This window comes from Diabrotica virgifera, chromosome 3, assembly GCF_917563875.1.
Source record: "Diabrotica virgifera virgifera chromosome 3, PGI_DIABVI_V3a".
NCBI lineage: Eukaryota > Metazoa > Arthropoda > Insecta > Coleoptera > Chrysomelidae > Diabrotica > Diabrotica virgifera.
Genome location: NC_065445.1, coordinates 124,183,504 through 124,207,711, shown reverse-complemented (window position 1 = coordinate 124,207,711; position 24,208 = coordinate 124,183,504). Strand labels below are relative to the sequence as shown.

The 24,208-nt window shown below is 33.2% G+C and overlaps 1 protein-coding gene across 2 annotated transcripts in view; it reads right to left on the bottom strand.

Moving 5' to 3' along the window:
- Positions 1-19,656, bottom strand: part of LOC126881297 (ribose-phosphate pyrophosphokinase 2-like) — a 29,711-nt gene extending 10,055 nt beyond the window's left edge. The window contains exons 1-2 of one of the 2 annotated variants that reach the window (XM_050645493.1): positions 19,432-19,656; positions 8,680-9,317 (exon numbers count right to left, since the gene is read on the bottom strand). In XM_050645493.1, the coding sequence (XP_050501450.1) occupies positions 8,680-9,317; positions 19,432-19,480 (687 nt within the window). In that variant the 5' untranslated portion in view covers positions 19,481-19,656. The remainder of the gene's footprint in view (positions 1-8,679; positions 9,318-19,431) is intronic. The other variant, XM_050645494.1, reaches the window with a different exon arrangement.
- Positions 19,657-24,208: the final 4,552 nt, after the last annotated feature.

Below are 24,208 nucleotides of genomic sequence, written 5' to 3'. Positions count from 1 at the left end.
AAATTGTAAAATAAAACAGTTGTAGCATCCATAATTTAGTTTCTATGCTATAGTTAAATATAATAATTGTCTTATAGGTTATATATTTGTCTAAAGTTTAACCACGGATGTAAACAGAATATAACGTTACTCAGAATGCGGTAGTCCACGGATGTAAACAGAATATAACGTTACTCAGAATGAGGTAGTCAACTGTGCCGAAAAGAACTTTGCGGCACAGAAACGTCACTTTGCGGCACAGAAACGTCACTTTTCTGCACACTAATGTCAAATATCTTATACTGTGAGAAAATATCAAGTTTGCTAACATAAAACCGTGCAGAAAAGTGCACTTTGAATAGTGGTTGTAGAAAAAATAGTTTTCAGATTTAATAAGTTTGCAACAAACAGCTTTTATTGAAACTAATGTAGAAAAGATAACAAATTATTTATCATTTCGTACTAGTATAACTATGATTATTTATTTTAAATTTGTTTTAATAACTGGATTTCCAGACAGTTAATAACTATGTACAAAACTGAAGATGTGTAAAAACTTGAGAAAGACGTTATTAACATCCAAACTATAAATTCCTAACTTTTAAAATATTCTCAATAACAATTTACAATACTTCTATGTTATTGATAATAACATCAAAACAGTGGTGGGAATAGTATATTGTGCAACAAGTGCAGAAAGGTACTAATTTCTCACGAGTTTGAAAAGTTGCGGTACGAGCGCAAGCGAGTGCCGCAATTCAAACGAGTGAGAAATTACCTTTCTGCACGTGTTCCACACTATACTTTTTCTACAAGCACAGTTTTTCCTAAAAATAAAAATCACAATTTCCAAACGACGATTAATTATAATAGGTACCTATGTGATAAATTTTAAACTGTATTTAATTAATACCTACTAATCAATTTAAATTCCTTATACCTAAATAAATTGCACAGAAATCAGTTAAAAAATGAATGCACTGCCTTAATTTGTTTAAATTTAAACAATTATTACACATTATTGACATTATATTTATGCAGTCACGGATTTACACAAAACCTACTTCATTCTCTTGCACAGGTTGCTAAATCCTTATTGGTTATTTGATAATTATAAAATGTTTAATAAGAATAAAACTGTAAAATAAAACAGTTGTAACATCCATAATTTAGTTTCTATGCTATAGTTAAATATAGTAATTGTCTTATAGGTTATACATTTGTCTAAAATTTAACCACGGATGTAAACAGATAACGTTACTCAGAATGCGGTAGTCCACGGATGTAAACAGAATATAACGTTACTCAGAATGAGGTAGTCAACTGTGCAGAAAAGAACTTTGCGGCACAGAAACGTCACTTTGCGGCACAGAAACGTCATTTTGCTGCACACTAATGTCAAATATCTTATACTGTGAGAAAATATCAAGTTTGCTAACATAAAACCGTGCAGAAAAGTGCACTTTGAATAGTGGTTGTAGAAAAAAGTACAAATGGGAGGTAGCAGATCACTAGAATTTAGGATGAACAAGGGAATAAAACAGGGAGATAGCCTAAGCCCACTCCTATTCGTCATAATTATGGATCAATTATTTAAAAACGTGAAAATAAGGACTAATCAATTAAAAACAATAATAGGCTACACACACCTAACACCAGTTATGATAGAAGGATTACTGTATGCGGACGACGTCGTTCTCATAGCAGACAACCCGAGAAAGATGCAACGACTAATTGATGTATGGACTGAGGAAATAGAGAAAATGAAATTAGAAATAAACATCAGCAAATGCAAGACGATGAAAATAGGTCAGCAGGAGCAGGAGATTGGAGGTGAAACACGAGTGTTCTGTAGAGGACAAGAATTGGAGAGGGTGACGGCCTACGAGTACCTGGGAACGATAATATCAAATGACGGAAAGCTAGACCTAGAAATTGCAAATAGGACAAAGAAAGCTACGAAAATATACTATGCGATTAATAATACGATACTGGGAAAACGGGAAATCAGCCAGGAAACAAAAATACATGTATATAATACAATCACAGTACCAACTCTTCTATATGCAAGCGAGACATGGGTCACAAATAAGAGACATGAAAGTGCCATAAATGCAGCAGAAATGAAGCATCTGAGAAAAATAGCTGGAAAGACGAAGATGGACAGGGAAAGGAACGAAAACATCAGAAACGTGCTAAGCCAGGAACCAATAGAAAAAAAAATAGAAAAAAGAAAACTGAATTGGTTTGGACATATAACTAGGATGAACGAGAACAGACTAGTAAAGAAGGTGACAGATGCCAAAAGAAAGGGGAAAAGAAGAAGGGGCAGACCTAGAAAGGGGTGGATGGAGCAAATCGAGGAAATCGGGACAAAGAGAGGGAAAACAGTGCAACAGATGAAGGAAATGGCAGGAGACCGGAAGGCGTGGAAGAAATGGGTAAAAGATGGATAGGTGATACCAAAGTCCGACGCTCTTATAGGGCATAAGGACAACGAGAAGAAGAAGAAGAAGAAGAAGAACATCAAAACAATACACAATGAATTTATATTTTATTTATTGTACCAGGAAAGTATTCAACTGTACAGTGGCCAAAAACAATCGGATATTATGAGGTTCCTTTCCATATTACTCCATGTTGTGAGGCCGTTTCCGAATCAAATCCGTTTCAAATTTTCTGATTCGGGTTTTCTTGTGGATTCCTGTTCAAAAATGTCCCCTTAAACAAATCAGAAGGGGTCCGGGATGCCGGGCAAAACAATATTTTTATACAAATTCAAAATTACCTTTTAGCCCCGAAAATTGCATTTAAAAAAAAGCTCTCTTGTCATTTTTTTCAAAAGTTGATAGTTTTCGAGTTATAAGCGATTTAAAATCTGAAAATGTGAAAATACCTACGCATTTTCAAGGTTTGAAAACTCATATGTAAATTTATTAGTTTTCAGGTTGTCAAGTGCCTAAATTGAAGTTTATAAATTCAATTTCAAGATTCTAACGAGTAATCGGGGCTTACTTCAATGTAGACCGTTTGTTTTTTAATTGGTAATTATGCGAGTCCACTCGACTTTTAAGCCGCCGCATATCGCAATTTATGGTGCGTCTCTGTAGCACTTATACATATTATACGTATTGATGCGAAAAGTGCCCAACTTCCAATTTATTAAAATTTTATAATTTATTATTAACATATTTTATCTTAATGATTTATTTATTTATTCAATTAATTATTGCCAATGTGCTAATTAAATACGCCAATAAAAACAAACGGTCGAAATGGAAATAAACCCCGATAACTCATCAGACTCTTGAAATTGAAGGTTTAAACTTCAATTTAGGCACTTGACAACCGCAAAAATAATAATGTAAGTATACATGAATTTTCAAGCTTCGAAAATGATTATTTTCGCATTTTTCAGATTATAAATCGTTTAAAACTTGAAACCTATCAAGTTTTGAGAAAAATGACAGAAAATCCTTTTTTGTTTAAGATGACCCAAAAATGCTAAAACCATATTTTCGGGAGCAAAAAAGGTGATGTTTTGGATTTATTAAAAAACTGTTAAATACAATATCTGCCTAAAAATTTCGCACTGCACCCTTCTGATTTGTTTACCGAATTGGAACAACCAGACAGATAGTGTTAACTCCGGACCCCGGAAGTGTCATAGGTTTTCGAAACGGACCCTCAGGAAATATAATTGGTGACCCCTGCTATAGAAAACTTTACAGCTCCCGGAGCGAACCATGGCCGGTGAAGGAAATCCTCTCTGCGTAAAGTTTAGATGGGTGTACGACCGACGACAGTGTTTATCATCGGCCATGGTTCGTTCCGGTAGCTGTATTCATCTCGACTTTATATTTATAATATACTATATTATACTCTAATAAATGGAGCTACTATAAGTAAATTAACAGTTGTTGTAAAGTAAATCTATTAGTTTGTAAGAAATTAGTGAGGAAGAAAGTAAGAGAACTATTGTGGCACTCGCAGCTCATAGGCTGTGGTACTGGCTTGTAAAACCGGATGGTCTGTGTCCGATCCCCGGCACAGACACCATAAAGTTTTCAATTTTTAATTTAACTGAGATGTCACCATGTTTCGAAGAGCATGTAAAGTCGTCGGTCCCGCCTACGTAAGAAGCCAACGCCAACCAACAAATTGTTAAAAAAAAATGGGAATCAAAGGGGGAAAACTAGAAGATATTCAATTTGCCCAGCACGTATATTTTATAGAAGACTTCACAATATTCCACTTATTCCAGTTGGTTTTATTCATGTTTTGAGAGATTTATTGACAGATCATAGATAATTTCGATTTGATTTGTTTTTAGGGGAAGCATTTCATTTATTTTAAATGAAAGTACATAACTTCAAAAATACTCTCTGAAAATTTCAGATTGATCGGAGCAAAATTACTGGAAATACAGTAGATTCTGGAAATACAAAATTACTGGAAATACAGCTTAGTGCCAGCGCGCTTGAGCGTAGTGAGAAACGTCCAACAGCTGTTCCTCTTGTTTTGTCTTGTTTTTGTAAATTACTCCTCGATTCAAAAAGGTATTCCGGTGTGCATCACTTTACAATTTGCCAGACAAAAAAGAAATTAAAAATAACATGTCGGGACCTTAAACGCATTTTTCTCAAAACTGCTTTTTTCAAGGGCGGTGGACATTGTAATTACTATTTGACCGACACACCTGAAATTTTGCATAGATCTTCTTTAGACATTTCATGAGATAACGCTGTCGAGACATTTTTTGTTTTATGCTAATTTTTTGTTTAACAATAATTAATATGTTGATTTTCACCATTTTTTACCACCTACCATAAATAATAAAGTTATAACTAAAAAAACGTGACGTTACCTCGAGAAACTCGTAAGCTAATATAATCTATTTGAATTTTTTGTTTCACATGATTCAACGAAGGGTTCTGATGTCCATCAAAAAATCCATTTTTTTGTGTCTAAACGTTTGCCACCGTTTGCGTATTTTTCAATATTACCTTAATTTTTTTTGAATATTTGAATTGTAGACTGAATAAGTTTATTTAATTTAAAAATAAAATAAGTCCACCATAGCTGCTTGAAATGTTGATTTCAATACCCCCCACCCCTTAATCTAGTTTTAGATCATGTGAGTTGTTAGCTTTGTTTAATCTTAAGAATTTTATATTTTATTAAATATACCAATACCGCTGTAGATTTATCGTATTTATACTCACCTTCACAAAATTCCCACTACAAATTTTTGATAAGTTTGACAATTTATAACTTTATTATTTGTACTTCAATCTTCAAGATTCTTTCATCAGTTTGTAGGTACATGTATTGATATCGTTTGTTATTATTCTTGCAACAAAAAAAATTTGCTTACATGGCATTATACGGTGGTGAATGGAAGCGTTGTATTTTCTCCTAACTTTAATAAATTCTGTGGAAAAATGGATGATTGAGGTGATTTTGTTTCATAGTCCTGTCATATTATCCCGGAGGCATTACTAAAATTTTGTTTTTTAAATTATCCGAAGATCTCTTTTCTTTTAAGAGCTGTACATTTTTTTGTAAATAAAAACACTGATTGACTCATAAACATGAATATCTTAAATAGAGTTTGGATTGATAATTGATAAGATTAGAATGGCCCGCATGCAGCCAGTGGCGCACCTAGAATTTTGCTCTGGGGGGAGGGGATTTGGCTTGGGCACAGAAATTTTTTTGTATTGTTTATGAAAGATAAGTTACATTTTCCTACTATTCTTTATATATTTTTTATATGCCTGGGAGGGGTTTTAACCCCCAAACCCCCCCTAGGTGCACCACTGCATGCAGCACAAATCTCAATCCTATTGAGCATTTATGGGATGAATTAAAAATAGCTATTCTCCGTCATCCTTGGCCTCCAGAAAATTTGGTACAGTTATGGCCCCTGGTAGAGGAATATCGGGCTATTCCCCAGGCAAGGATAACACATCTTTATTCGATGCCAAACAGATTGCGAGTAGTCATTGCTGGGAGAGGTGGACATACCCGCTATTCAATTGTTATGTTTTGTTGTTAATTTTGTTTTGTTTTGTTAATTTTAGTCCATTTGATATTTTTAATTAAATAAACCTTCAAAACAGAGTTTTATTTACAGCTTTTACAAGAGAAGAGATATTCGGATAATTCCAAGGAGGGATACATCCAAGATAATACAAAACGAGTGTGAAATAAAATCAGCCCTATTTTTCTACAGAATTTTTTAAAAGAAAATACAACGCTTCCATTCACCCCCGTATAATGCGCAAAAAATTTTTGTTACCGGAATAATAACAAACGACATCAACAGATGTATTTACCTACAAACTGATGCGAGAATCTTGAAAATAATAAGGTTATAAATTATCAAACTTAATCAAAAATTTTTAGTGGCGGAATTCTGTGCCGGTGAGCGTATTTTGAAACATAATTTTTGTCAACTTGTATATTATATGTAAAATTTAGTGCTAAAGCAAAACGTATTTAACATTTTAAATAAAACATCGCGAATAAAAGTTACTTATTTTTGTATAAGGAATCCAAATCTATAAATTAATAGGATTTCCTATTTAAGATTTTAAAGATATTTCCTTTTTCCCTTTTTCCCTTTTCCCTCATCTCCAGGGGGTGGAGCGGGGAGTCGTGTTTGATGTCATTTGATAGATTTTTGAAAAATATTGAGCTATTGAACACATGTTTTTCAGTTTTTAGATCCGATGTTCGTTTCACGAAATACTCGACCGCCCCACTACTTTTGGCACACCCTATATATTATTTTTACACATATAATTTTACTGCATTATTATACGTCAAGATAAGAACGTCTGATACCAAACCTACCCAACCCAACGTTATAGTTGGAGAGTATTGTCGACTGTTTATCATTTTGTTGTTATAACAATAACAAATCCAATTAAATAAAAAACACCGATATGACATGTATGTATGTAACAATATTTTATCATTTCAATAGTTTCATCAGATAATTAGTCCAGAAAGCCACTGCGCATCCGCTAGGAAAAATATTCTGATTCGGATTTTTTGCACAATCTTACTTAAAAAGGACTCCTTTTAACAAATTTGCATGTTGCCAGGACCAAAAAATGGTCAAAAATTTTTTAAACGTTTTTTTTTTGTTTTTTTCCTAAAATTATTTTTTTTGCATGGGAAAAAGTTTTTTTAGGTTTTTGGATCATTCCAAACAGAAAAGGTCTTTAGTGACTTTTCTCTAAAAATGATAGTTTTTGACATAAGCGATTAAAAATTGAAAAATTGCGAAATCGGCCATTTTTAACCCTCAAAAACTATGTGAAAAACTGAAAATTTGAATGTTGCCAAGGTATATAGGTATTCTTTAAACATCGATTGATGAAATCCCGAAAAATTTTTTGCAATACAATATTCAAAACTCCTTTGTTTTTAATTGCTAATCAAGCGTGCGCGGCACTATTTTCCACCGACAGTATGGTGCAAATGAAAGGAATAAATTCGTTATTTCGTAAACCGGCAACTTTAAGGAAAAATCCCGAAACAGGTCGATTTTTATTTTTAAGTTATGATATTGTGGCATATATAGTATACTAGTGACGTCATCCATCTGGACGTGATGACGTAATCGATGATTTTTTTAAATGAGAATGGGGGTCGTGTGCTAGCTCATTTCAGAGGTTCTTCAATTCTCTATTCAGTAATATAAACATTTACATAATTATTTATACAGGGTGTCCAAAAAATTTTTATTAAATTAAATTATTTGACGAAAAAGAAGTAGAAGGACACCCTGTATAAATAATTATGTAAATGATTACATTACTGAATAGAGAATTGAAGAACCTTTCAAATGAGCTAGCACACGACCCCTCTTCTCATTTAAAAAAAATCATCGACTAATATATTCCTTTCATTTGCACCATACTGTCGGTGGAAAATAGTGTCGCGCACGCTTGATTAGCAATTAAAAAACAAAGGAGTTTTGAATATTGTATTGCAAAAAACTCTTCGGAATTTCATCAATCGATGTTTAAAGAATATCTACCTACCTTGGCAACATTCAAAATTTCAGTTTTTCACGTAGTTTTTAAGGGGTTAAAAATGGCCGATTTGGCAATTTTTCAATTTTTAATCGCTTATATGTCAAGAACTATCATTTTTAGAGAAAAGTCACTAAAGACCTTTTCTGTTTGGAATGATCCAAAAAACCTAAAAAAACTTTTTTCCATGCAAAAAAAATAATTTTAGGAAAAAAACAAAAAAAAACGTTTTAAAAATTTTTGACCACCTTTTGGTCCTGGCAACATGCAAATTTGTTAAAAGGAGTCCTTTTTGAGTAAGATTGTGCAAAAACTCCGAATCAGAATATTTTTCCTAGCGGATGCGCAGTGGCTTTCTGGACTAAATACATGTATTCGTGCTGCAATCCCGAACTTACCCAGAGGGAGAACGCCTGCGCATTACAAAATTGGACGTTCAATAAAGGTCGAATTTTTCTCTCTAAACAACTAAAGTGGCGATAAATCGCAGCAATTTATTGTGACAATAAATTGTTACGATTTATCGCTTTGTCTAGACGCTGCCTAATGCGCAGGCGACCTCCCTCTGGGTAAGTTCAGGATACGTTCGGGGCATGCAGCGCGAATACAGCTAATATTGAACTTACTATATTAAACAAAAAAAACATACCCTTTTTACGCCTCCGGCATCAGGCGAAACTATAATGGAATTTTTCCAATCGACAATATGTTGTTTGATCCAGGCTAAAACAGCTGGTTCAGCGTACAGATTGTCAACGGGTATATCAAAAAATCCTTGAATCTGCGAAGCATGAAGATCCATGGTAATGATTTGGTCAGCACCAGCAACAGCAATCATATTCGCCACTAACTTAGCCGAAATGGGAGCTCTGCTCTTGTCTTTTTTGTCTTGTCTAGCATAAGGAAAACATGGTATTACTGCCGTAACTCTACTGGACGACGCTATTTTGCAAGCGTGGATCATAATAAGAAGTTCCATCAAGTTATCGTTCACATTTCCACTTCCCGACTGAACTATATACACATCTTCGCCTCTCACTGACTCGTTGATTTCGACACATGTTTCCAAGTTACTGAACTTCTTCGTTTCGACTTTACCCAGTTCTATACCCAGAAAATCGACAATTCTCTGAGTTAGTTCTTGGTGAGAGGTTCCACTAAATACTTTAATGTTTGGCATAATTCTTAAAAGTTTTGCGCTGGGCAAAGTCGATGGTTCTTTCGATACTGGCATTCTTTTCGATGAAAGGAATGTTAAGGTTCTACCTGAAACGAAAATGGCAAAGACTGGTTCTATTAGTTTTTGAATGTTAACCAGGGACGGTTTTAGGGCAAACGGTATAGGCTAAAAATTATGCTAACCATTAAAAAGTAAAATTTCGAAAATAACTATGAGATTATATAGTACAATAAGTTATTACGTCAAAATTCAAAACAAAATAACTGAAATATTTAGTTGGCGTAAACTGATTAAAGGTATTCCAGGTTAATACATTTAATATTGCTATTTTTTCTCTTCCTTTTTGATTCAAAGGGAAATGATTATATCGCTCAAAACGACTATTTTAGCCCAAAACACCTCCCCCAGCGAATCTACACATCAGGAAGAAAAACAATCTGCTTATTACGATTTTAATAAAAATGATTATCCATGGTCGTTTATAAAAAGAAATTCAACAATATCGAAGAAAGGAAACAACAAAAAGTCTTTTATTGTATTGAAACCCAGTCAGTTATAAGATCCCTCAACATCATTATCATCATCAACCTGTATGCGTCCACTGCTGGATATAGGTCTCCCTCAGCTCTTTCCATCTGTCTCTGTCTTGTGCGGCTTGCATCCAGTTATTGATAACACGGTTCAGGTCTTCAGTCCATCTGGTTGGTGGGCGTCATCAGCTCCGTAGTGTTTCTTGTCGTAGTCTTCACTCGACAATACGTTTTGTCCATAGATTGTCTGATAATCTGGGGACGTGTCTTGTCAAACTCCATTTTAGCGACGCGATTCTTTCGATAGCGTCTGTTATCTTTATTCTACGATATATTTCTTTGTTTGGGATTCGGTTTCTCAGAGATACATGCCTACATCTGGCGCTCCATAGTCCTCAGAGTTACGGACATTACGGTAATGATTTGGTCAGCATCGGCAACAGTAATCATATTCTTAGCCGAGACCGGAGCCCTGCTCTTGTCTTTTTTGTCTTGTCTATCTCAAAGATAAGGTAACCGAGGCTACAAAAGATTGTGAGGCAGCGGTTTCCACTGGCCGTAAGCCATGGATATCCGATAATACGTGGACTGTGATTCAGTGCAGAAAAGAACATAAAACTAGATACGGAACAAACGATGAACACAGAGCGTTATCGAGAGAAATCAAAAAACAGTGCTGCAAAGATAAAGCTGATTATATCTCTCAAATATGCAGAGAGATAGAGGAACATGGCTGTCGAAATGAACTGAGGGACTTATTCCAGAAGATCAAACTCCTTACCAGAGAATTTAAACCTCAAACGTGGTCTGTAATAGATAAGGAAATATTGGAAACATGGCGAAACTACTGTGGCGAGCTCTATAAAAATAACGAGGTATCAGCAGAAAATCAGTGTCCTTCTGACTACCCTAGAGAACCTACTGTCTTACTAGCTGGAGTCAAAAATGCAATGAAATCACTAAAGAGAAATAAATCCCCAGGCATTGATTCAATACCATGCGAAATACTACACAGTTACTAGGTGACAAAGGATTACATATCATCCATTCTATCTGTGTCGCTGTTTGGAATTCAGGAAAATGGCCATCTGATTGGTGTACCTCAATTTATATCCCACTACACAAAAAAGGAACCACTGGCGAAGCGTCCATGTAACCACTGTTACCATTGGTAACAGTTAAAAATCTTGCAAATAAATATTTTATGACTACTATGAAATAATTCCATTTATATTTTTTACCAACAGAAATATTTGTTAATACGTAGTACCTACCAAATTCAGTAAATAGCCAATTAGACGCACGAAAATATTGGCGAGATTACATGTGAATACATTTGAATCCGTTGCAGGGTTGCACGTTATTATATTCCGTTACCACTTCTAGTTCTGGTAACGAAAGATGATTCTCGCTATCGGTCGAGACTGAAAATTTTGAAGGAATGACGGCTCCAGAGACGGCGCGGGCACGCTGTGTATATCAGTATTGTCACCATTTTACAATATGGTAACGTTAGTTTAGTAGCTATTCGTGCATTTGAATTTGAACATGGAAGAATGTTGCTGCGTAATCGACCAACTACTTGAAAGGTCATTATCCTTGTATATTTTTTTATATATAATTTTGAAGAAAAAAATGAAATTATTGAAAATAGAAGATTTAAAATATATAAACACTAGTTTTCAAAATATGTTCTGTTCCCTACTTGTTTATTTTTGATGTTAATTTTATTGTAGAATAATCTGTTTAGTTTGTTTATTTTTTATTGTTTACCTCCCAAAAACTTATTTTTGGGAGGTTCAAAATAATTGTTATCTACTTTTTATGTCATATTATGTATAAGTTTTTAGTTTGTGAAAACTGTCATTATAGACAGCAGTGCGTGAAGGATTTAAAGTGTGCGTGAAGTAACAATGTATTTTAAATGGGATTTACTTTTTCGCACACTTTCAATGAGTTTTTGGCACACTTTCATATAATCAAGTATCCTTAACTTTCGCGTTGTCATATTTATGACAATATGAGCAATGACTTACAATAGGGTAGCCGAACGTCCCGAAAAAACGATATTTTCCCGTTTTTTAACGATTTGTCCCGGTGGCGCCTAAATGTCTCAACAGGTCTTATTAAGGTATTATATTATTTCATATTATACTTGTCTTGTTTCTCAACAGATTTCTAATCATTCCATGTGTTTTTCTGCCTTTCAGAATTCTTTCCTCTGTTCTCTCTTTTCCGGTTTTCCATATTGTTACTCCCAAGTAGCTAAAGGTGGATACAAGTTTGTCCTTGTGATTACTTTCAATATCAGATTAAATAATAGTGTCGGGGAGACAGAGTCACCTGATTTCACTTATTTATTTACATTTAGCTCCTTAGAAGTTGTTCGTTGAAACTGATCCTTGCTTTGGTGTTCTTTAGGCTTACTGTTAGCATCATTTGTCTTAATATTTCTGGGATTCCAACATTCTCTATCTCCTCCATCATTTTCGTCCGATTGATTATATCAAAAGCGCTTTTAAAATCTATGAATATTCGGGGAATTTCTCTGTTGTATTCTCTAGATTTTTGAATTATTTGTTTCACTGTATGTGTGAAATTGTGAAATTAATCATCGACCTCCTTGGTCTGAATCCATTCTGGTATTCTCCTAATATTCGTTCAGCGCATTATTTAAGTCTCATGTTTAGTATGTCTGCTAGAATGTTATATGTGGTGTTTAATAAAGTTATTGCTCTTTAATTCTGGCACTCCTCCCGATCTCCTTTTTTTTTTCATATATTATAGGTACTATAATACCTGTGTTCCAATCGTCTGGTAGTCAGTTTTGTCCATAATTTGTTGTATTAGTTGGTTTAATTCTTTATGTAATTCTCTTCCTCCGTATTTTTTAATTCCACTACTTTTTCATCTTCTCCTGCTGCTTTTCCGTTTCCTAGGTTTTTAATATTTGTTTTTGTACTTCTTCTGCTGTGAAAATTTCGACTTCGTCGTTATCTTCTACGGTTTTATTTCTTCATCGCAGTGTGCTTCCTTCTTCATAGTGAATAGCATTTTTTCGTAATATTCTTCCCATATTTTGCTGATCTGTTTCTCTTCAAATACGGTTTCTCCTGTCTGGTTTTTTAGTCCTCTTGTTTTGCTTGATTTAATGCTGGGCTTATTTTTGTTGCTCTGACTTTTTTGTAAAATTGCTTTATTTACTGTTCAGTTAACAACTATTTTGTTCTGACGGATTGTTAATCCATGATATTCTGGCTGAGTTTTTTACTTTGTTTCGCAGTCTTGATCGTACGTAAATTACATATTCAAAGGTAAATTGAAAAGGATTTGTAGGTCCCAAATTAGCTAAAAGACCATGTTTTATCCTGCCTATTTGGATATCGCCCCAAACCCTCCTTGGCAGTGGCGTAGCCGGAGAGGGGACTTGGGGGTTAAACCCCCTTTCCCCCAGGGCATATGAAATATATATAAAAAAAAGTAGGAAAATGTAACTTGTCTTTCACAAACAAAACAAAAAAATACGCCAACCCCCCTCCCCAGAGAAAAATTCTACGCTACTGCTCCTTGGATGTGTCCCGTTTTTTTCAAGTTTATGATCTGGTCACGCTAACTTACAACAAAATTTTTGACAGTTTTGTGGTTTGAAAGTAGTTAGGATTTTTAAATGTCAAAGTTCTAAAAATCGTAGAATAGAAATGAATTCCAGTGACGAATAGTTACAGTTTTTTTATTTGTTTATCGTAGATAAAATATTGTATGAAACTGTGCGTGAAGTACTTTTTGCGAACTTACGCGATGTATAGCACTCGCTCCGTTGTCGCTCCTGCTCTAAATATCGCATGCGTTCGCAAAAAACATACTTCACGAACTGTTTCATAAATAACTATTTTTCAATAAGATTTTTTTACATCTAGTTTTGGTAACACTTTAGAAAAAGTCACGCTTCGCCACTGAAAGGAACTACATACTACCAAATGTGAAAACTACCGCACACTGTCACTAATAACACATGCTAGTAAAATCTTGTTGCATATTATAAAAAACAGATTAAAAACCTATCTACATTACCAAATACCTCAGGAATAAGCGGGGTTTGTAAAGAGTAAAGGTACAAGGGAACAAATCCTGAACCTGAGACAACTCATTGAAAAGTCTAGAGAATTTCAAGTACCTATGATTATGTATATGTTTCGTTGACTACCAAAAAGCATTTGATTGTGTAAGCTGGATAAATCTGTGGTCAATTTTAATAGAAATGGCGCACCAATGCACCTGGTGACACTTATTAAAAATCTGTACCGGTCTAATATAGCGACAGTACGACTAGATCAGAAGTTCTCAAACCAATTCAAGACCGAGAGAGGTGATAGACAAGGATGCGTGTTGCCACCTGACTTATTTAACATTTATGGTGAACATGTCATGAGGATGGTTTTAGAAGGATGGGCCGGTGGAGTAACACTAGCTGGTAGGAAAATCTACAATTTAAGATTTGCTGATGACACTACACTTATAGCAGCAAATGAGCAAGAAATGGTTGATCTTCTGCGAAGAGTTGAGTACGAAAGCAATAAAGTTGGTCTCAAAATCAATAAAGGTAAGACAAAAATAATGGTGGTCGACAGATTCGACACTATTCAACTAACTAACATGTTACAGGAATACCAGATAGTAAACACCTTTGTCTATCTCGGGTCTAGTATAACTAACGATGGTAACTATGAAGCAGAAGTTCGGAGACGTATTGTTATGGCAAAAAATGCGATGAGTCTCCTAACTAAAGTTTGGAAAGAGATCTATCTCTCAAAATATCAAGATGAGACTGATGAATGCCCTTGTATTCTCAATATTTCTATACGGAGCAGAGACTTGGACTCTTCGCGCATGCGAGCGCCAAAAAATTAATGCCTTTGAGATGTGGTGCTGGAGAAGAATGCTGCGCATACCATGGAGAGCTCATAGGGCAAACGTTTCCATTCTAAACCAACTCAATATTAAAAAAAGGCTGTCCACAATATGTCTGCAACGAATTCTGCAATTCTTTGGTCACGTGGTTCGCAGAGGTGACGACAGTTTGGAGAGATTAATCGTTTCTGGAAACGTTCCCGGGAGAAGATAAAGAGGACGATCACCAACTAGATGGTCCGACCAAATAAAGAATTCATCTGGAAACTCATTCTGCGAAGCTCTTAGAGCAGCTGAAGATAGAGACCAATGGAGAAACATTGTTAGGAATATTGGAAGAAATCACGATTCTCAGTAATAGGGAAACGACAAGAGAGAGAAAGAGAGAGAGAGAGAGAGAGAGAGAGAGAGAGAGAGAGAGAGAGAGAGAGAGAGAGAATGAACTTCTTTGTTTCGACTTTTCCTTTAACAAGGGATGTTAAGAAGCTACCAAAAACGAAAATGATAAAGATTGGTTCTATTAGTTTTTCAATCTTAAACAGGACCGGTTTTGGGGCAAAAGGTATTCGCTAAAAATTATTTACAAGTTATTATTTCAAAACTCAAAACAAAATAACTAAAATATTTAGTTGACATAAACCAATTAATCTAACCAGGTAAACACAATTTAAATAGAGCCCAAAACACCTCCTCCAGTGAATCTACACTTCAGGAAGAAATAATCTACCTATAACGATTTTAATAAAAAAATGATTATCCATGGTCGTTTACATACAGGGAATTCATCAATATCGAAGAAAGAAAATAACAAAAAGCCTTTGATTCTATTGAAATCTACTCAGTTATAAGATCCTTCATCAGCATCATCATTAACAATTTGGAACATCTTGGATATTAAAGCACCCTATGTAACGCACAGCTGAATGTGGCTGAATTTTTATGTTTGTGGGTCACAGTGTTGCCATGCTGTTTTCTATATATTTCTTTCATAATTTCAATCAATGTTACATGTACCTACAAGAATAATAGAATAATAACGTTTACTTCTCCGTCATTATACTAGGTAAAATGACAAATGAGGTGTCAAATGAAAGCTTATAATCCAAGGATAGTACTAAATGTGAGAAATTAGACCTAGATTGTCTGTCCCTCAAAAAATAAGCGTTATATTGGGGATTTCTAATGTTGACATTAAAAGTTGCACTATTTTTTTTTTCTATAAAACATTTTGATCTAAAACTTACCAGAAAACTTCTTTGTACTCTTTAATTTAAAATAAACGTGATTGAGAAGCTAAATTTTAAACTTTGTCACACAACTTTTGCGATTAAACTTTGCAACGCACAAATCCGCACCTTTTTCTTTGAAAAATTCATAACCTTTATCATGATAAGAATAAAAACTTGAGGCAGATACCTTTGTCTTCACAAATATTACAGCTATATAGTGTAAAAATTTCAGAAAAAAATATTAAAATGCAACAGAGTTGTAGCGAGTTAAACGCAAAAAACGTGATTTCTTTTTTTTTATTTTTAGGTTAAAATTGCGATTTTGACAATGTTCCCCCACATAAAATTCAAAATAAACTTCATTTTCGTTTTCAGCACCCTCGAAAATATAAAATATGAATAAAATTAGCCATTCATCCCTCTGTGGTCAGTATCTCGAAAACTAAGCGCTTTTTTGAGGGTGTCACGCTCGTGTATAATCTCACAAAAATTGTAACGTGATAATATGAAAAAATAGAGGATACGGCAACGATGTCACAAGTGATGGTCGGATCGACGCCAAAATCTACACAGACATATTAGGGTGCTTTAATATCCAAGATGTCCACAATTTGTATGTGTCCACTTCTTGACGTAAGTCTTCCTCAGCTTTTTCCATCTGCCTCTGTCTTGTGCGGCGTGCATCCAGTTGCCGACAATACGCTTCAGCTCGTCAGCCCATCTGGTTGGTGGTCGTCCTCTGCTCCGTAGTGCTTCTTGTCGCAGTCTCCACTCGACAATACGTTTTGTCTATGGGTTGTCTGATAATCTGACGACGTGTCTTGTCAATTCCACTTTAGCGACGCGATTTTTTCGATAGCGTCTGTTATTTTTATTCTATACTTCGTCCCAAACCCTTTTTTCGTGCGTTATTAAATTTGACGTCATATAGGATTTTAAGAATGTCGCAAATCATTACATGACATTTTAGTTAAATCTGAAACTGACAGTTGTCTTCTTCTTCTTCAGATGCAAATCCACTAATGGATGTTAGCGATCACATTTTCCATGAACTCTCTGTTTCTTGCAATGTGTATCAGAGATTGTATGTCGTTAATCCCTGTCCATTGCCGTATGTTTCGGAGCCAGGACATTTTCTTGCGTCCTATTCCTCTCCTGCCTTAAATTTTACCATGGATTATAAATTGAAGGAACTGGTATTTTTCGTTTCGCATGATGTGACCCAAATGCGCCGTTTTTCTTTTCTTGATGTTTTCGAAAAGCTGGCGTTCTTGGTTGATTCTTTTAAGGACATCTCCATTTGTGACTTTCGCCGTCCATAGTATCTTTAGGATACGGCGATAAAGCCACGTATACGCTCTGAGCTTCGCTGGTGTCGCTCCTAGCGGACTACTAATTCAACTTTCACCGGTAATTTTTAAATTTATTATTTAATTGTTATCGCTTAATATTTACAACGCAAAAAAGTAATTAAATTGTAATCGATTTTTTTAAGATTTTGCTAATCATTTTGACGTTCTATTGATAAAATATGAATTTCTTACTTCGGATACTTTCACAATTATCGTGTAGATGGCGCTAAGATTAATATTTAAATAACTAATATTTTTTAATAATTTTAATAATTTAAAAATAACTAATATTTTTTATAATTAATGTTTTTAATTTTAATTTTAAATTAATCACTTTGACATTTATGTCAAATTTCCGGTAAAGGTTTACAGACTTGTCACTACTGGCTCTCGCGAATTTGTAAATATCCCCTCTACGTACGAGCTCACAGCGTATACGGTCAATACGAACTGCAGTGCCTTAAAATTTTTTTAAAGCACTAGTGCCTTAAAGTAGCATTTTTAACGCTCGTATGGATTGCTAACAATTGCATTTTTAACACGGTTGTAGCAAAAATAGTTTAATGTAAAATTAAATAAATATAATATCAAATTTCACTATACAATGCCCGAATATAATACCAATGACATAATAAAATATTTATATTTACGTAGTTGACAAATTTCTAACCTAGAAATTACAATTGTCATTTTACCATATGATTGATTATTTTTGTGTCAAATTATCTTTACTCGCCACTTTGATTGGTTATCTATTTAGAGTATTTGTAATAGCCAACCAAGTATACATCTATAAGTAGAAATCCGTTTTAATATGCAAATACATACCCGTCAAGGAATATATAATTTTCTAATTAACTATTTAATAATTTAATCATAAAAATGCCACAAGGAAATAGCTTTAGAATAATTTTCTAAGTTCAATGTATAATAATCACAGAGGTATGTACGTTTTTGAAGATATTCTTCTTTCGGCGCGATTCGATTGAGGGTAAAATTGTACATAAATCTGCGCGCCTGCGCACACAGACAGTATGTAGTTCCTTGCTAATCTTTCAAGATAGGTGTTTATGTATCTGTATCCGTGCAAATAAGTCATTAAAAGAATATATTAGTGTTTTTAGTAAATGTATTATTTATTATCATTCTTGTGTTTTTGGATTTGTGTTTCTCTGTAGTAAAATAATAAAATATTTACACTATTTGTCGCCGTGTTGTGTAATTATATCCGAAACTTACATGTCAATTAGAAGGACCTCGCTGGTGCAGTTGCTAGGGCGTTATCTCCGAGATTGGAATGACGCGGGTTCGAATCCTGGGCGATTTATATTTTTTTTTATTTTTGGTTGTTTTAATAAAAAAATTTTGAAAGTGGTAGATAGTTTAATTTTTAAATAAAATACAAATAACCTGTTAAGTATATTTACTTCGTTGAAATTACCTATATAATAGAAGAATATCTTCTTACGTGCGTACAAAGTACACACACATTCTGTTTTTTCTATTACTTCCAACTGTAATGCGTTAGAGAGAATTCGATAATCTGTGACGCACTGAAAAAAGGGTTTGGGACGGAGTATATGATGTATTTCTTTGTTTGGGATTCGATCTCTCAGAGAGAGACCCCTACATCTTTCGCTCCATAGTCCTCAGACTTACGCGAATCTTGTTTACTAAAGTGAGTACTAATGAGTTTACTAGAATTAGTGAGTACAGGTAACACGCACTGGTCAAAGAAGATTTTTGAAGAATAATGTTTTCCTTATAGATAAGAATCAGGAACAAGGAAAATCGAATAATAAAAGTTAGATAATATAAAAGAAATCAATGGGATAAAGTGACGTTGGGCAGGTAATATATCGAGACAGAGACCAAAGGTACACTTAGAAAAAGACAGAACGGCGTTCAAGAACGACGAAGAGACATGTAGGGCGCCCTCAAAAGAGGTGGATAGAGGACATAAAAGAACTAGCAGGTGAAGAGTGGATACGAATCCCACAAGATAGAAATTACTGGAAGAGACATGTGCCCAGACATGGGTGGATGTGGGCTGAAGAAAAAAATTATTAATAAGTTGATGTGATAAGACTACCCGTATACATCTTTGGATTTCCAATACCAAAAGCTTTTTATACTACACTTGTTAACACTTTACATAGTTACCGTTTTTAATTACTAAATTATAAAAATAAACTATAATACCTTGTTTATTTCGTTGTTGTTGTGCAATTCTGAATGCCAGATTACGCATCTGCTCTTCTTTCCTGTTTTCTTTGTAAAAAGTAGATCTTTACGACAGTACTTATTCAGATTTTTATCATCATCTTACGAATATTAGAATAAGTAAATAGATTCTCGAAAAGGTCCTTTTTGTAGGGTATGTGCAAATGAAGACTTTCTGGCAATTGCAACTATTTTGAAATTCTTTCTAAAACAGACATTTTTAACCAATAATGCCTAAGACACTTATTTAAATTATGAAAATTAATTTAAATTGTAAAAAGTAATTCATTTTTAAACTTAATTTTTACTACGTACATTAATCTTTCAAAACTTTAAATTATCACTGGATTTGTCTATATGTCAAACATATACATAATATGTCAGTAAAGCCCAACAAACTGTCAACACTGACAGTGTTGACAGTTCGTTGGTAAAGCCACGTAAAGCTGAGTTCTGAAGTTATTTTCTTGTAGCACATTAATATTATTTATTATATTTAATAGGAATTACGCACAAAATTGCAGTCAAAAATACGTTTATGTTTTCATTTTCATATAATTCGATATATGTAGTACTAAATAGTTCAAATAGAAATTGCAAAACGCATTAAACTGCATATAAACGGTTTAAAACCCAAGCATATTTAGCCCAGTCGGGATACCATTTGACCTTGCATTAGGAGCTGCCCCAAATTTTATCTTTCTAATCTTTAAGGGGGTCAATAGTATTATAAATTTAAAATCTCGACTGAATTTAACCGTTGCGTTAGCCGCCATCTTGATTTTAAACGAGAACCGTTTTTACTCAATATCTCCGCCATTTTCAACTTTTCGACAAAAAATATACAAACTGAAATTGTTGAAAATACGATTTTCTATAATTTCGTTTATTATAATTTTTTTCGTGCGGTCCATATTTTCCGAGTTGTGCAGAAAAAAGTGACAGTTAAAGCATAATTATTGATTTATTGAATTATCTCGTTTATTATTACTTTTACAACAAATTTTAACCTAAATAAAAATGAAGAGAATTAAATTTTGTACAATTTTGATTTCTTTAATTTTTTTGATAAAATCAATATTTAAGGTAGTACGTATGCGGTAAAGGCGCGAGCGTAAGACCTGATTTATTTTAAAGCAATTGTTTTTGTTCAATATCTTTCCCATTTTCAACTTTTCGACAAAAAGTGTAACGACTGAAATTGTTGCAATTACGATTTACTACAATTTTTCGAGAGAACCAGTGGCGCGTCTAAAAGGGGGGAATGGGAAAATTCCCCCCAAATGGGGACCAAAATTTAAAAAAAATTGTTGAAATATTCAAATATGTTAGCTGACATGAAACCTAATTATCGACAGACAAATTCAACCAATAAAACCCGCTAGTTAATAAAATTAAGTTAACTTAATGCATATAAGTAATTATTTATGTCTTTTATGTACTTAGTTTGGTTGGTGTTTCATTGGAAGTTTCAAAAATTGTATAAAATATAATTCTCTTTATTTTTGTTTATGTACAATTATGTCGTAAAGTTAATAATAAATGAGACAATTCAATAATTATGCTCACGGCCGCGTTTAGGTCAATTGACGCCCTAGGCAATTCTCTAGTAGCCGCCCTTCAAACATGTACCATTTTTGCAAAAAAAATTGCAGAAATTTTTATTTAAATAAGAATACACTAAAAATGGATTTAAACTACGCTGTTTATATACCTATAATAGAAAAATCTGTCATTCTTCATTGAAAAAACTTCTTTTCAAAAAAAATTTTGTTCTTGACAAAATCCACAAATTGTTAACACGTTCTTGCGTCATACTTAATGGGAAAACATTTTCAACTCTTGACATTTTCGAAAATGACCTTTCAGCGGACACGTTGGCAACTGGGAAGCACAAATAAATGTGCAAAGCAATGTCAAAATTAGGAAAAATATCTTTCAATCCACTTAGTGCAGCCACTGAAGGTTTTCACCTCCGATTTCGTTGAACCTCCATCGATTTTCATGAAAATTGGTAAGTAGTAAGAGGAACCTCAAGGAACAAAGGTGACATGATGCCAACTTGCGCTTTTACCGTGGCGTGGTGGTGAAAACTACCACATTAAGTGGGGGTGAAAGAAATAATACCATAAATCGGTAGAGAGACAAATTCTAAGCCAAATTTGTTATATAAAGTTATTAATATAAATCAATACTTTTTGAGTTATTAAAGATCAAAGATTTTATTTTTTCGTAAAAAATGCATGGTTTAAAGCTGTTTTTCACGTATAACTCGAAAACTGTAAGCTTTTACAAAAAAGTTATTATATTACCAAAATTGAAGATAATAAAAAGCTGAATTCACACCTCACTTAAAGAACTAAACTAATGTTAATTCAAAGTGAGTTATGGGTAATTGAATGTATATTTTTCCGACGAGTACTCAAATCTAAGTATTCAAGCTTAAATAGCGGGAAAACGATGCATTTTATAAAATATACGTTCTAAGCACTTGTCAAAGTACTTCGGAGTACCTATCAAATGAGCTCCAGTAAAAGTTAATAGAATCACAATTAAGCAAGTTATGATGAAAATAAGAGAACCCTTTATAACTTTTTAGGAAAAAGTGAAAAATAAAACATACGCCATTTCCACAAAAATCAAAATTTATAGTAATCCTTAAAAGAATTTCTTTATATTAGCATAAGTAATAATTTCAACAATTTTGACCGGTTTATAATGCATAGTTTTGAAAAAAAGATGTAATTAAAAAAAATCAAAATTTTTAAAATTATCGTAATTTTCATTTTCTTTTGATATTACTTAACTCCAAAAATACTCAATATACGTAAAAAGTGATATATGTATAACCAAATTTTAGTTTTTTCTTAATTAAATATTTTCTAAAAGAACCCTTTCGATTTTTTTAGGAAAAAGTGAAAAATAAAACATACACCATTTCCACAAAAATTAAAATTTATAGTAATAATTACAAAAATTTCTTTGTATTAGCATAAGTAATGATTTTAACAATTTTCACCGGTTTAGAATGCATATTTTTGAAAAAAAGATATGATTTAAAAAAATCAGAATTTTTAAAATTATTGTCATTTTCTTTTTCTTTTGATAATAACTATAGAAGTACTCAATATACGTTAAAAATTGTAAATAACCAAATTTTAGTTTTTTCTATACCAAATATTATACCTTTTTACCATTTCTGTAGGGTGAAAAATAACCGAGATAGAAACGTTTAAAGCTTAAATTTTGCTGCGAGAAGCATGTAACCGGGGCCATTTAACATTTTATTTTTAAAAAAGTAAGGGGTTTAAAAGATTAAATTCAACGTGATTTAATAGCCATTAAAATTAACTTTCAAACGGTTTCTAGGCAAACCTGATATCGTAAAAATTAACGGAGTTATTTAAAAAAAATCTTTTTTGGAAAAATTTTTAAAAGATAAATTTTGAAAAATATTTGGTGCATAAATTTTAATGCCATTAACTTGTTAGGGGGTTCATTTGATAGATATTTCTAAGTACTTTGACAAATGTTTAATAAGGTTATGTTATAAAATGCATCGTTTTCCCGTTATTTAAGCTTGAATACTTAGATTTGGGTACTCGCCGAAAAAATTTACATTCAGTTACCTATAACTCACTTTTAGTTAACATTAAAAGGTTTTTCCAGTACGGAGTTTATTTCGTTTTCTATTAGCTTTAATGTTGGTAATAATAACTTTTTTGTAAAATCTTATAGTTTTTGAGTTATTCATGAAAAATCGGTAAAAAACATGCATTTTTCTCACGAAAAATTAAAATCTTTGATCTTTAATAACTCAAAAAGTATTGATTTATTTTAATAACTTTATGTCACAAATTTTGCTTAGAATTTGTCCCTCTATCGAATTTTTAATAAAATTTCTAATTTTCAGGGGATATTTCTAATAAAATATATTCCAGTCCCGAGAAGGGGTGGCATCCACCCCCAGTGTAAAAGCGCAAGTTGACACCATGTCACCTTTGTTCCTTGAGATATCCTCTAACCACTCACCAATTTTCATTGAAATCGATGGAGGTTCAACGAAATCGGAGGTAATAGCTCATATCCACCTTCAGTGACTCCACTAGGTGGCATTCGGATTTTTGCAGATAAAGTTAGGTGACACCTTCAGTAATAATAATTGACTTATGCTCCTTCTCAAATGTGCCCGGAACATTAATAAAAAAATTAAAATATTTAAAAATTTCGAAAAACATCGATTTTTTTCTGCTTTCTTTGCTTATAACTTTAAAACGATTCGTTTTGGAATAAAGTGACTGTACTAACTCTTCTTTAAATATTAAGATAAATGTCAATTAATGATTTTGTTGTGGTATCCAAATGACCCTTTAAGTGAATGCATTCATGTATGAATGATGTATCTTTGTCGTCTTTATTTTGTATCAGATTTTCAGCTTCTTTAATAATTTCTTCGTTGCTTAAGTTTGGCAAATCTGTTAATAACACGAAAACGTTGATAAATAAGTTCCAGACGTCTATTCAGGTCTTTTATCAGAGTGTCGATTATAACATAGAATGTGTAGATTTTCATCTCATCACTAGCTGAAAAGTTTAGTTCATCATCGGCCCCCTCGTCAAATTGAATTTCTCTTTCTTATTTCTTTATTATGTTTTATTTGGGCAAAATTTTTTGGCTTCCTTGCGGTAAAGTAATTTGAAAGAGATACTCTTTAATGACAGAACCTAGATTCATAATTTTTATATACAAATACTT